Source organism: Tigriopus californicus, chromosome 8 (assembly GCF_007210705.1).
Source record: "Tigriopus californicus strain San Diego chromosome 8, Tcal_SD_v2.1, whole genome shotgun sequence".
In the NCBI taxonomy this organism is placed as follows: Eukaryota; Metazoa; Arthropoda; class Copepoda; order Harpacticoida; family Harpacticidae; genus Tigriopus; species Tigriopus californicus.
The window spans coordinates 1,436,464-1,451,004 of NC_081447.1; the positions used below are offsets into that span (position 1 = coordinate 1,436,464).

At 46.0% G+C, this 14,541-nt stretch overlaps 2 protein-coding genes across 2 annotated transcripts in view; one reads left to right on the plus strand and one right to left on the minus strand.

The window, feature by feature from the left end:
* Positions 1-9,622, plus strand: part of LOC131884769 (integrator complex subunit 1-like) — a gene marked incomplete at its 5' end in the record, with an annotated part of 11,761 nt that extends 2,139 nt beyond the window's left edge. Inside the window, 3 exons of the mRNA XM_059232646.1 lie at positions 676-1,335; positions 2,361-2,849; positions 5,216-9,622. Coding sequence (XP_059088629.1) covers positions 676-1,335; positions 2,361-2,849; positions 5,216-9,454 — 5,388 coding nt within the window. The remainder of the gene's footprint in view (positions 1-675; positions 1,336-2,360; positions 2,850-5,215) is intronic.
* A 239-nt stretch (positions 9,623-9,861) lies between these two features.
* LOC131885692 (carboxylic ester hydrolase-like) lies at positions 9,862-13,004 on the minus strand. The gene is made up of 4 exons (XM_059233815.1): positions 12,471-13,004; positions 12,038-12,392; positions 11,732-11,973; positions 9,862-11,128 (listed from the first exon to the last, which is right to left on the minus strand). The coding sequence occupies exons 1-4, from the start codon at positions 12,567-12,569 to the stop codon at positions 9,908-9,910; spliced, it is 1,917 nt and encodes a 638-aa protein (XP_059089798.1). The 5' UTR covers positions 12,570-13,004; the 3' UTR covers positions 9,862-9,907.
* Positions 13,005-14,541: the final 1,537 nt, after the last annotated feature.

Sequence of the window (14,541 nt, forward strand, 5' to 3'; positions counted from 1 at the left end):
AACACGGTCAATTTTGTTGCTCGTGGCTATTGCAAAACCCACTTCTACACTATTTGCTCTATGATTGCTCTGAAAAAAAAGGAAAGAAAGAAGGGCCCTTCCCTTCGCTCTAGTCTTGTCAAAGACTCTCCAAAAATGGACGGAGATGATTTGTGATTATGCAAATCCTCCTTCCGACGTCTTTCGCGCGATCGTTCGACAAGTGGACTGTAAAGGCAGGATATTTTATTTATGGAGGATAGATGGGATCAATTCCGAGGAGTTCTAGCGTCAAATATCGGAAGATGCCATTCATCTTAGAGCCTTGCCACCTTCATGGCGAAAAGGTCTCTTCCAAGTAACGACTAACTCTCTTTCTTAATAATTGCTGGTGAGGCTGGCATGTACGGTTGCTAGCCTTTCTCCTCTTTCCTTCCTTCATCCATTGGTGTCTCTCTTGGTCGGGAATGGCTGTAAAGCCCATAAAAAGAGACAGGTGATGCAATTAAATTAACTCGGGGGAAAATGGCGTTGTACTCCAAGTCTCTTTCAAGCGAAGATTCCTATCTTGATCCACTAGTATGGCTTTTAGGAATCCTAGCCAAAATCTGCATTAAATATAGGGTCTTTCATCTGTTCAACGGCAAATGATCATTATACCACTCAACTCATGTGTTCTTTTTCTCTTCCCATTAGGTTCGCTTGATTGTCATGTCCAAAATTGAAATGTGGGTGATGAGTCCCAAGGTGAGCAAGATCGCCCAAGAGCTTTTAACGAGTGTGGCTTTGAATTGCAACACGCACACTCAGATCGATATCGACGTTTTGGGTCATTTCGCCAAGCTCCGCTTCAAAAATAAGCCCAACATCAATTTGTATCTGCATTGCATTCGAGAGCTGAGCTTAGCTCACAACGACAATCTTCCCACCATCATCAAGCACACCATCTTCAATGAGCTGTCTAACGCCCGTAACACCAATAACATGGGCATCATCAACGTGATCTTCACATCAGAGCCCGAGCGAGCAGCCTCCAGTTTGGCCTCGGTCTTCATGGACCTCTTGTTGCAAAAAGACTGCTATTTGAGGGCTCTGCGGGCATTATTACGAGAGATCGTGAGGGCTTTACGATACGACATCAACCTGCAGTGCTTTTGCGCACAACTGATGCAGGAACGACCCAAAGAAGCCATCTTCAAAGACTTTGAAGCCAAGGATCGGCTGTTCTCGTCCTTGACGGACATCATTGTTTTATCGATGTTCCTTGGGATCTCACCCCAAGTGCGAGAAGTGATAAATGGCCAGTTAAGAAACGACAAGAAGGATACGACCCCGTTAAAGGCCTTCTTGAAACAGGTAAGAAGCATTGCCATGTTATGTCGATATGGTAGGAATGTACGATACTCACAATACGACTCAACCATCATAAACGCCATCTCAAGCTGGCTTTTGAATGCATCTAAATATGACGATCTCTTTTGAAAGTCTCTTTTTATTATATTCAGTTTGAGTCTTTGTTCACTTTGATCTCAGTTGAAACACGTTGGCTTGAATCAAACGTTGAACTCGGGGGCTTAAAAATATCTAGTAAAATAATGTCATTCCATACAATATCACCTTTGTGAGAGTACGAAGGATCATATCCGACAAAGTTCTTTCCATTACACCTCGGTGAAGCGTTATGGATAAGAAAAGAAACATCACTGTGTGAACAAAATGGAATGAGAAAGAAACCTTTATGTAAAGTCACGTTTATTTAGGGCTTTTGTTCGGGGAAGCTTTGATGTCAAAAACGACCTCATGTACAAAGTCCTCTGTGGCCATAGCTACACTTTCTGCTCATACATGTCGAGACCTTCATTTTACCCATAACTTGGACTCCAATATCATATCAACCTCGACAAACTTTTGCGGGCAATTTTTGCTTCCACGAGTTCGACCAACTTTTCAATTTCCTCCCAGTCCCCCTATACACAGCTTCAGCTTAATCCAGTTCTTGGGGATCATGATCCAACTTTGAAACTGTGGCTCTAGATCATCTCACCAGTTGATGTCAAGCGGACACTTTCCGTATTCCCCTCTTTTTGACCAATTGGGAAATGTGCACCCGCAATATTTGCGTCGTCTCCCCATTTGGTTGCGCATGCAAAATAACCCCACCGTCCCCTGCCTTGGCCATTCTAAACCAACCCGAATGCCACGCGACAGGCAGGCATTTGCAGCGATTTTTCAAGACTCGGAATTTAATTCACGTCTTTGCTAGCGAGGAATCTCAACAATGTGTTTCAATTTCCGCCTCGAGAAGGACCTCAGATGATCTTTCTGGGAATGAGCCAAGGTTTTTTTCATTTGTGGGAGTTTTTTCTCTGTCTCTGTTCCAGGTGTCGCTAATCCAACGGGATGCCATGTGGTGGTTCCTGGATGTGGTACCCAAATACTTTGTTCAGAAGGGGGGAGCCTCACCCGCCCTGTTTGCCAAATGTCTCCATAAAATCCTGTTCATGACCACCCACGACGAGTACTTCCTCATCGATGGCTGGCCCGGCGAAACGGACCGTCACATCTATTTCAAGGCCATCGCCGAAGTCCCACTGCACCAAGACACCCTGATGCGAATCCTTCAGATTGGACTCAATAAGAACCTCCCCTTAAACGGGCGAGATACGATCGATCTAGCCGAGTTCTTGGTGAAGCGAGCCGCCAATTTGTACCCTTTGGCCTCGGAGGAGTTTCCGATCTTGGCCTCGGACAAACCCTCGGAGATCATCGAATGGTTGTTCCAATTGGCAGCCTACGTGGTTCCAGATTCCATTCCTCTGCCTCCCGATTATTCGCCGCCGTCGTTGGCCATTTCCACGGCCTATTGGAAGGTAGGTTCAATGCCATTGTCATGTTGTGTTACTCGATTATTCGAAAGAGATCCCAATTTGATGTACGTTAGAGCAGGATCTTACGGATAAGGAACTGGAGCATCATACTCTTTCCTTTGTCCGCCTGGGAGAAATGAGGCGAGCCTACTAGCACTGTAGTTCCAAAGAATTTGAGCGTTGCACACGGTTGTCCACTTGAGTTTATAAAACTCATTTTCAACACGAGTTTGTATGCTCTTCTTGAGGCACTTCTTTGTACCATTAGACTTTTCCTGTGCGATGTCAATGGATGACTTGAAAATGAGCTCTTCTTGGAGCAAACGAAGTTCAGGCTTTTGGTGAGTTGAAGCGGAAGGAGGGACATCAAGGGAAGACGAAAACACTTTGGTGCCCGTTTTAAGGATCTATTTTCGCTGGGTCCGTCGAGAATATATACAGCGAAATAGTTCCGGCTACAAATCTCCATTTTGAGTGTGGAGTGACTTTGCGGGATGCCGTTCAAGTATCGTGAGAATGGATTCCTCGCTTTTTAAAAGAAAGTAGTGAAAAGAGAGACGTCAATTTATTAGAGCTGTCTCCATTTTACCGATCTGGTTGTCCTTGGGATAACGGAACATTTGGGAACTTTGGAAAATTCTTCTTCCACTTTGTCATCCCGCTTTCTATTACATCCCTTGTTGGAATCTAGGTTGGTCCGTTATTTTCCTAAAGTTGGAAAGAAAAAAAAAATGAAATTTTGGAACGAATTAAAAGAGTTTGCCTTCTGAAAGCAATTCCAGACGTACGCTTTCATCCTGCTAAAAGGCTGAATTCCTTTTTGGACTTCGGTAAAATGATGCAAGTTTGTTTGAAAATGTGGCTCAAAGGATTTTACTCTCATCACTTAATCCAAACAATCTCATGAAATGTCGATTTGACGAGCGAGAGATACTCCATCCTTTCTCATTTTCCTTTGTTACTCAAGCTAGGCAAATACTCTCAGTGATGACTCAAGAAAACAAGATCAATGGATCTGCCATGAGCTTGTAAGAAAAGATATGGAAATCCTATCAACGAGAAATTGAAACGCTGCTGACTGACATATCCGAATTCGGCCCATGAGCTCTTCTTGGCGTTCCTGAGGCTCGCATTCCCTTCTGAGAAAAGGGCTGGCTTGGATACTCTTTCCTCGCGTTGGTTCCAACTTGAGACATTATAAGTATTTGAAATTTGACAAGAGATGCACAAGATACGAGAGGAAAAAAGATCTAGAACTCGTAAAGAAGGCAACAAAAATACAAAACAGCTCGAGCTTTCTAGAAAGAAAGGAAGACGTGTGCGAACACTGGCAATGGTGTTTCTTTCGTGTTTCAAGGGCCATAATTTCCACTTGTCTTTGGTAATTTATGCCCAAGAGATGGTGGTCTGTGTAGAGAGATCAATGAATTGATGGTCGCTCCCCAGTGAGGTTTATCGTAGGCACAGATGTACAACTTCGACACAAAAATGAATTGGTTTGACTCTTAAAAGAATGCTTGACAATGAGGTTTATGAGAGGAAAAACGTACATTACACTTTTCTAGACGAGGAAGCTTCCCGCTTCGTTAAACGGGGATTATGGTGCGTAACAGTTGGTGAAGAGTGATTTTGAGCCATCTTATTTCCTCGATGAACATTTTTTGGGACACAGAGGATGTGCCTCTTATAGCCATAAATTTAGTGATCTTGTACCCAAAATACCTGGATAATGAGAGAGAGCTACAAAAGGAAAACATCATTTATTTCCAGAATTAAAGTTCTTAAGGCGGCCTCGCGAGTCCTACTCGAGACTTGATATGATGGTCTGTTCATTCGTTCTTCATTTTTCCCACGTTAATTGACAGAGTCAAGAAGAAAACCACCATTGCATTCGTTATTAATGGCTTTTTCCCTGTGCATTGTGAAAGCCTCGAGAATTCTCATTATCCATGAATCTTTTCACGGAGCAACATTGCGTCTCTAGTGGGAGAATGGTATGTTATAGTGAGTGTCCTCGTGTACTGCATATTGCATTCGAAACAGTGCCGCATGTTCTATAAAAGGTATGCCAAAGATTAACTCAACTCTTGACAAAACACTCGTTGGATGCACAGGATCCACTGGCATGGAACTGAATGAACAGAAAGGGGCGATGACGTTCAACTTTTGGGCCTTGTTCCAAATGGGTAGATTAACTTGAAAGAGACGTTTTATTGTCGTTGTTCCTGACTCCTTCTGTGTCCATTTCCGTTGGTCTCTCTTGAGAGGTACATTGTTTGCCAACTCTTTTGAGGAGCTGATAAGTGTGCCAAACGAGGAAAGGGAAAAGTTAGCAGAGCTCCCTCCCATGTTCGTTATTCTATTTGCAGGTATGGAACATCCTCACCGTGTACTGCGCATACAACCCCAGCGAATACGGGGCCAATGCTTGGGAGACCTATCCATCCTTAAGAGCTTTCATGGAAATGTGCATGACGAACCAATTCGTGTTCCCGCCTCCAACCATCGCGTCGGGAGAAGAGGCCGAGGCCTTACGGGCCCAGGAGGTGCAATCCGTCATCGCCGAAAAAGAGGCCATCTTGACGTTCGAAAACCATCTCGCTCAAGACACCATCACTGAAAGTAACAGCCTCCTGCTACCCCAATTGATTACGTTGACTCCCGATGGACCGCTCAGGAGGCCCCCTCAGGCTGTCCTCGAGGCTTTAAAGGGCATTAACTCCCAATTGAGAATTGGCCACTTGCTTTGTCGAAGTCGGAATCCCGATTTTCTCCTGGACATCTTACAACGACAGGGCACGAGTCAAGCCATGCCTTGGCTGGCGGATCTCGTGGAATCCAGTGAGGGCTCTCTGAATGTGCTCCCAGTGCAGTGTTTGTGCGAGTTCCTGTTGAATAGTGATCTGAATCTTCAAGCCAAGAGTGAGTTTACCGACGAGATGAACCGCGAGATTGAGGCCAAGAAGCAGAAACAGCTACAGTTGCTACAACATCTTCAGGGGCTGCTGCAAAACTCCCAGAGTGACCCAAGGTCCTGTTTCGAGACCTTGGATTACTTCTTGCGAAGATTGAGCTCGCATCAAACTCACCAGCGATTGCAAGCTCTCAAGGGACTCAAGATGATTCTGACACCCTATCCGAGTGATGGGGCCTCCGAGACTGGGGGGCCGTCACCCATGGAGGTGGACGAGCCGCTGGATGATAACAAGTGGCTACTCCATCATTTGACCAATCTACCGTTCTTCGACGAGTTCTTCCCGCACATTTCGGCTGCTCTTCGCACGGCCTGTCAAGTCGAGAACGAGCCCAATGTGGTTGGTCTCTACATGCAGTTCCTGTGCCGCTACCGACCCAGTGGTTATGCAGATGAGACCGAATTGTGTCTCGATATGGCCTCCATCATTGTGGAACGGTCCACTATTCTCCCGGCCATTCTGCTTGGGCCACTATGTAAATCCAGTTGTGCGAGTGAGACCTTCTATCACCTCCTGTATCTCTTCACTCAATTTATGAAACGCACTCGCGATCCAACCAATTCCGCCGCTGGACCCAGTGGATGGTCCACGGAAAACCAAGCAGAATTGATCACCGTCGTCTGGGGACCCTCCAATCTCTCGGCCACTCTCCACTTTTTTGTGGTTCACGCTCAAATCATCTTGCTCACCTTTCAGCCAGATGAGAAATGCATGGGACCGTTCCAGGAAATGCTTCAGGTTTGGTTCCCACCGGATCTGAGTCTGCATCCAAAGGCTTTTTTGGTGGACACGAGGGAGGAAGCCATTCTCATTCCCGATTGGCTGAAATTGAAAATGATTCGCTCGGATGTGGCAGCTTTGGTAGATGCGGCTCTCAATGAACTCGAAGCCAGTCAATTGATTCTGTTTATCCAATCGTTTGGTATTCCAGTGGCCTCCATGTCCAAACTACTTCAGTCGCTCGATGTGGCCGTACGCTTGGACTCGGTGGGGGTCAATGAAGCGGTCTTGGATAAGAACTATATGGGCCAGTTAGTGGCTGTCCAGCACAAACGAGGCGCCACGGGGGGACACGTGTTTGCCAAGACACTTCATTTGCAATTGCATGCAGGCGAGGAGAGGGAGCAAACCACCCATGAAAAGATGGCAGTCGTGGGGAAACTATCCGAACCCATTATTCCACCTCGTTCCACCGCCATGATCCCTCCCGGCCATGTTCGCAACACTTTATTGCACTTGTTCGATGTAGGCTCGCCTTCGCGCATGACAATGAAGGAGAAACAGGACACATTTCGGACCCTGCAAAAGTTCTTGGCTCGAGAAATATCCAGTGACAGTCCAACGAAGCCCATTCTTGAGGCCACCGTCAAGGCCTTGGACTCCATTCTGAAATCTGATCTACGCTCCGCCTTTGTTCAATCCATGGCGCAGCGCACAGCCTTCTCATGTGGATTGTTTCGCCTCATTTCGTCGTCAATGTCGCGTCCTCCCTTGAACAACCTCCCGTCTTCAAAGGTTCTTATTCAAGTGGGTGACATCTTAGCCAATGAGATGGCCCTCAAAGGCCTGAAAAGCCCACTCACGGCCTTGGTGGAAAACTATAAGCAACGTATGGGCATCTTTTCGGTCCCGGAAGTGAAAGAGGAACCTTTGTTTGATCCATCAACGGGCTCTTTAGATGAAGAGGTGGCCTTAAACAAGTTGAGCCGAACATCCACGGCCGTGTTCGAGACCCAAGTCAAACAAATGGTGAAGAATGCTTTGAAACGACGCTCAACCGGCCCCTTGGTCAATTCCATGTCCCAACTCCTGCTCCAAGAAGCCAAGGAGAAGCAGCAAATTGATTTAATGGAGCGGAAGGGAATGAAAATCGAGCGGGAATTAGACGACAAAGGTCTCCGTGAACGTGAGGCCAAATCGAAAGTGGGCCTCCTCGTGGACTGGCTTGAACTATTGGATCCTGAGCTCATTCAAGTTAGTCCCGAGATCCAGCAGCAGCTACTCTTCTCAAAATGTCTTTTAAAGAGCTCGGGAGTGGCTTTGCGAAGAGAACGCTCAGCTCAGCCGTATCTGCTATCGATGCTCACTCATCAAGCCAGTTGGAACAAGTTGCGCGAGACCATAGACTACGTTCTGCGAGATTTTGATCCCGGACTGGATGCCGAAGCGGTATTGGATTTCCTGAGCTCATGCATTCTCATTCCCAAGCTGTGGCATGGACGTGACAAGCATTTGCCCAAACATGAGACGCCCCAAGACGTCCTGGCGCTCACCTGGCCTCAATTGGCCGTTATGATCGACTATCTTCTTCAAGAGGCCCACGATTCAGCCTCGGAGGACACGGCTTCCATTTTCCGTCATCGGATTCCACTAGTGATTCGCTGTCTAAATGACGCCCACAAATCGAGGGCTGTGGTGGATTACCTCATCCTCAAGTTGACCCAACCCGTGGACGAGAACGACAAACGGGTGGTTGCGCCCAAGGGCGTGGTCCAAGAGCTGTTGCTTCAGATCTATATGAAGATGCCGAGTTGTCTACTTCACCTGACGGACGCCGAGTCCCATTTGCCCCGAGACTTAAAGGCCTTTGGGAACACGAGTGTGGTGGACACGGTGGCCCACACTCTGCTCTCAGCTTTGTCTGCCACGCAACATGGCCGACAATGGGGTGTTCAGATGTTGGAGTTTGAGTCGGCCATCCGTAAACTGACCTCGTCGCATCCCCTTCTGATGTTGCGCAACGTCCCATTGATTGCGGCCTCGCTCAAAGGTCGCACGGACTACGATTTTTCCTTCTTCCGCAGTCGGAACCACATGACTTTGTATAACATTGCTCTGGGATTATTGGAGCTTTTGAAGCCGTATGTGTTTCGCCCGGAATACCAAGAACCCCTTCAGGCTGCCCTGGGGTGCTACTTTGATATGCTTGGCGCCTTCTACCACCGGCGGGATTCAATCTTCGGTCTCATTGACAAGTTCCTCACGTTCCTTCACGATTACCTAGCCCACCAACCGCAGACTGCGTCGAAGTTCATCGTGGACGAAGGACAGATCTTGCCCGACTTGGCAAGTGCCATGCCTAATATGAATTCGCTCAAACAGCTGGTGGCTTGCATCAACTTCTCTGCTGAAGGAGTGGCCAACAGCACCACAGGGTCGAATTATGCTGTGGTGGAGAAGCGTGAGGCCGCTAATGAGGCCAATCGGCTGTTGAATAACCTTTCGTTAACCAATTTGGAAGAAGATGTTGTGGCCATCCTGTTGGAGGTGAACAATCTCGCCGTGGCCAAGCCCATTATCTTGGAACACTTTGTGGACGAGACCAACTACTATCTGTCCCATCCGAACAAAGGGGTGAGGAATCAAGCCTACCACCTCTTGCTGAAACTTCTTCGGTCGTCACCCAAGTCCTCTCGACAAGTGGTTCTGTCCTATATTGGTTGTCTGGAATCAGGCCATCCCGCTGTGATCCAAAGCGCTCTGGAGAAGTTGCCTGACATTGCTGTTCTGTGTGAGGAACGTCTGTGCACGATCCTTCAAACTGTTTTCGCTTTGGGGCTCTACTCGAACATGAGCGTGACACAATACATCATGGAGACGGTGGCCGTTCTCAACGCTCGTCTGGGTTACTAATTTGATGGGAACTCTAGTACTACTACCACGACCACCGCTACTACAATGACGACGACCACGATGACGACGAGACTACGACACTACCACAAGACAATGTTATCTATGCGATGGCGTGTAAGCATTATTAGTAGAAGAGAAAGGTACAATAAAGAAAACCTAAAGAAAACATGTTGTTGGCAACTCGTCTGCTCTGACCCTGTGTTCCAAGAAAGAGATTCTTCCCCTTTCATTCTTCTTTTCAAACCCATCGTTTGTCTTGTCTGTCCGGGCAAGAAAGCTGCTCTCCATTACTCCAACCATGAAACCAATGTTCAATTAACTTGATGAATGATGACGGATTGAAAAAGGGCCCCCTTTGGGCCTGTATAATGGGCCAAAACAGAAATGACTCACCCGCAATCAACAGCAACGTTTTATCACGTTTATTTCTCAAATATTGAGTACAGGTTTTGCTCAAAGCTCGTCGCTCTTCCATTCCAAAGGCGGAGCAGGGCGATATGCCTCCCGGTTAGAGTTCCAGTACACGGGCATTTGTTGCCAAAAGTTCATTCGCTCGTGATTAGGTAGGCCCATATCCATCTTCATTTCATTACCAATATCCAGATGAGTGGCATTGGAAGCGGTCACTTGGTTCCAGACGAAATCTTCGACCTCCTCGCCCATTTTGATAAAAGGTTTCCCTTCGCGAGCAAAATTCATCAGGAGCTGGATGAATCTTTGCGAAAATATCAAATCATCATGAGGTAGAGGACGGAAAGTCCCCGACAGAATAGGGAACAAGTACATGAGATCGTCTCCGTTGCCAACACCAAACGAGATGTCCTTGTTCACAACTTTGGGTGGGTAGGTATTGACGTCCAGTTGGGTCAGTGAGTTCACTCCGTGATAGCCAAAATGATAGACAAACACCGGCGCCAGACTCTTCATGGCGTGGATCTTACTAGCCGTGTCGATTGGGTGGGAATAGCTGGAATCCGAAATGGCGTTCACCAGAGCCTTGGCATTGTCTTTGTCCAGTGGCTTGTCGCCCCAGTAATACTCTCGGATCTTTTGTGAGTTGATCTTGGGCGCTTCGGTCTGTCCATCATGCAGACCGAACATGAATGGCCCCAGCTTCTCGAATTGGTCCTCAAACTCGCGAACTGCCGACATATCGGTGAAAAAGGCTGAAGCCCGGAAAGCACCTTCGTCATCGGTAAGGCCCGTGATCCACGGGATGTGTTGGAAATTACCCGACGTCATGTAGTCAATCGGCTCTTGAGGCAGGAACGAGAGTTGAGCCTCGGGGTCCACCCGAGGAGACCAAGCTGCCACTGGCTCTTGGCATTGCTCCAAATGGCGCCATTCATAAAAGTTCGGATGGGTGTTCATGAGTTGTTCCATGGACTTGCCTCGGAGGCACTCGACAAGCTGCTTGGGATCGTCCTTATATCCGGGACATTCGAGGAGTCGGCCCATTTTTCGAGCTTTTTCCAATGGTCTCTTTATACTCGCCCACCAACAAAGAGCTGTTCCTGACAACGAGATGGCTTGGTTGAACAACCCTCTGGACAAAGGCGAGAGCATGTGATAATGAACGGAAGCACCTCCGGCTTGTTGACCCATGATGGTCACCTTCTGAGGATCCCCGGAAAAGGCTTCAATATGATTCTTCACCCATTGTAAAGCGGATAACTAGAAATGACCCAAAAAATGATGATCATTGTGTCTGATGAACTCTCGTCCATTTGTAGGCCTGTGATGTAATTGTAAAGGGAATCCAAATCACGTTTTGCAATTATAATTCACAGCGTTTGATATCGCAGTTAATTGTGTTCTAATTGTTGTCATAGATTGTTCCAATCTACAAATTTTCTATACATGCTGAGTGATTATGTCTTCATTGCAAATTTTTTGGCGTGCGTATAAAAAAGATCTAGATTTAGAATTTCAGCTCCTCGGTGCCTGACCGTATTATCATTATTATTGTTAAGTTTACCCATGGACTGACTGGCTATTGTAAAAGTAAAAGAAAAGGATTTGAAATAGATTTGACATCAGAAACTAACCAAACAATTGATTTGCACTTCAACATAGTTTCACTGTCATTAACCAATTTTAAGCCAATTCAATTTAACTAATTATCTTTTAAAAGAAATTGACACAGGTCTGTCCATTTGAAATACCTCGGTGAATTCCTATCCAGCCATACATCAATTATTTCCAATGAAAGGTTTAGCACTTTTAACTTCAAACCTTCCGTGAGCAAGGGTATCTGAAAATAGAATGGCCAGCTACCTGATCGAACATGCCGTAGTTTCCGCCGGCGTGTTCATCTTCGGTGGACAGGAAACCGAACATTCCCAGGCGGTATTGAATCACAACCAAAACCACATCTTCATCCATGAGATAATCCGGTTCATACTCCGAAGCGGATCCACGAATGAAATTGCCACCGTGTATATAAACGACCACGGGTCGTTTCTTTCGCAATACCAAATCACGCGTGAACACATTCAACCACAAACAATCCTCCTTGCCTAGAACCGGATCGAGTTATTGATAAGCCCGTGCTCGCACCAAGAGCAAGACTCAAACGCTTACCAATCCAGATATCCGGTTTGTAGTACATGTGTTGAGGACAAACGTGTCCATTTTCTTTGACCTCTTTCATGCCTTGCCAAGATCCAAATGGAACTGGGGGCTTGAACCGAAGGGGACCCACAGGGGGCTTGGCATATGGAATCCCTCGGAAGGCCAGTATTCGTTTCCCACCCCTGGATTCCTCAATAGTACCCCACATGTTCCCATTCTTGGTCTGAGCCACGGGGAACTCCCAACGGGAACCCACTTGGAACTCACCCTCTTCTCGTTCTCGGTCTGGATCATCAGGGTCCAAGTCGGTTTTGGTCCCATCCGACTTGGGCTTGTTGTGAGTGGGCTCCGGGGGCTCTGTGCCCTAAGAAGGATCCAAGACCAAGAAGTCCATAACATCAAAATGGAAGGGTTTTTTTTATGGCGGAACAGTTTTACTTACGTGTTCGGATGCAAAAACGGGTTGTCGGTCGTCATCTTGTTTGCTTCGACATGCTGTGGTAACACCCACAATGGCAAGCAGTAAAATGAAGACCCGCATCTTCTGGTACCCTCTAGCAACTATCCTAGTTCTTGACCCAATGGCGACAACAATGACGTGCCTTAAGACACGAACCAATGGGATTTTGCCAACTCTTTTAAACAGGCTGTGCCTCAAGAAGAGGATCACAACTTTTTTTTTGGTCAAGACTTGAGATGAGTTGGCGTCTCCGAGGTATGCACTCCTCTAGAACCCTCAAATATGCCTGAATGAACCTTGAAAACTGAAGGTAAAATCACTCCTCCAGTCTAGCTTTGGTCGTAGGTGAGTGAAGCAGTGGCTTCTTCAAGCTCATAGAGAAAGTACGAGTAGGTACACTCCATGCTAGTAGGAAATACGCCGGTTTGTGCGGTACAGCTTAGGATGAAGTGTACTGAAGATCATGCCAATGCAGACGGAGCGTCGAGAAGGCGCATCCGTAAATCCTGGGATCCCTTGATCACCCACAAGCATGGACAGAAATGGGATTCTTTCTACCTGTTGGTGACGACATGGAGTAGGAAAACCAACCATAAAACATGATTTCACACATTTGATGTACAATTTGTGTTTTGAACGGGACTACTGAGACAAACTCTTGAAAGGTGATGAAGTCGTTTTTTCACGATTCATCTTGGAAACACGGCGGAGAGTGAATTGACTCAATGATTCTGTTCAAGGTCAAGTTAACGCGTTGTCAAGCTCTTGAATCAAGGACGAAAATGACCGAGCCATTTTGTGGTAATGGTTTTCCCCATGAAAACTACGAACTTTGAGTTACATTTAAACTTGGAAGGAGAAGCGTGTACAAAGGTCAACGAGATAGCAAGCTTTTTTGCACAAAACGCCGAAAGCAAATGGAGAAGAAGCCACCCACGAAGAATTCATTTTGAGTCCTGCTAAAAGCTCTCATAAATTGAAGCATCTAGGGATAAAGTTCGGTGTTTTCATCGCGAATTCTTGGGCATTTGGAAGAAAACAATACAAAAGTCAACTTTGCCTTCATCTTAAGGAACATAGCTGTAGAATTAGGAAAGAAGTGGAAACACGGAATGACGGAGATGTTCCCGATTTGTAAGTCAGAACACAAGTGAGTCTTTTTACTTGTCAGTTGAATGAGATGGAAAAGTTGGAGAACTAGATGGAAGATTGGTTGTACAAGCGTTGATATTCTCAAATACGGAAAATCCTATCATAGCCAAGCACTTTTCTCATGTTAGATGATATCACAGCTTTTAATATTCATACTAGAATCCTGAGACAAAAGCCATTGAGGTATGGGATTGATAGCCCTTCAAACGGGAGTAATTGCCCAAGCATTAGCGAATGTTTCCCTCGTTTTTCGAAAGTCCGTCTGGTGAAGAAGTTACGGAGTTGGAAGACTGAGACTACTAAGTACACGAGCACTACCTACACACATAGTACGTACATGTACATACCGGTACAAAGCTTGTATGTAATAAACGCTCTTCAACCGGGAAAGTGTGTTGCCCTCATTTCCGTCAAGTTTTTTTGATAGCAATTTCATAATTTGTCCAGGGTCTGATCTTTAGGCGAGCTTGTCACTCATAAATGAAAACGAACAGTATTAAGATGCAAAAAAAAACGTGTGAAATGTAATTGATTGTAATTGCAAATGATTTCAATCTGAAATGTAAGAAAGTGCAATGATCAGGAAGGGAGACATGGTACAATGGTTGGCCTAGTTTCCTAGTTTGAAAGAGATGATCCTCGAATTGATTGTTCTGGCTAACCTTTCTCTAAAGGAAACACTTATTTAGTAGGTAACGACGCCCATAGACATATAATTAACCTAACTTGGACACAACACTGTGTATAACACGATGTGATGGCTAAGTTCGTTGGGCGGGCAAGTATCAATCCTATGACACCAGCATCCCAATTATGAAATATTTCAAGAATTACAATTACTTTAGAATGGTGATTAGAAACATCTTTTTTTTACCGGAAGACTGTTTTCAAGGCAATTTAT

What these genes read in the sequence shown, in the direction of transcription:
- LOC131885692 (XM_059233815.1), bottom strand. Translation starts at nt 12,569, where the DNA reads ATGCGGGTCTTCATTTTACTGCTTGCCATTGTGGGTGTTACCACAGCA. An exon ending in CAAACCGGATATCTGGATTG is followed by an intron (nt 11,974 to 12,037) that starts GTAAGCGTTTGA and finishes ATCCGGTTCTAG; the next exon opens with GCAAGGAGGATTGTTTGTGG. An exon ending in ACTACGGCATGTTCGATCAG is followed by an intron (nt 11,129 to 11,731) that starts GTAGCTGGCCAT and finishes GGTCATTTCTAG; the next exon opens with TTATCCGCTTTACAATGGGT.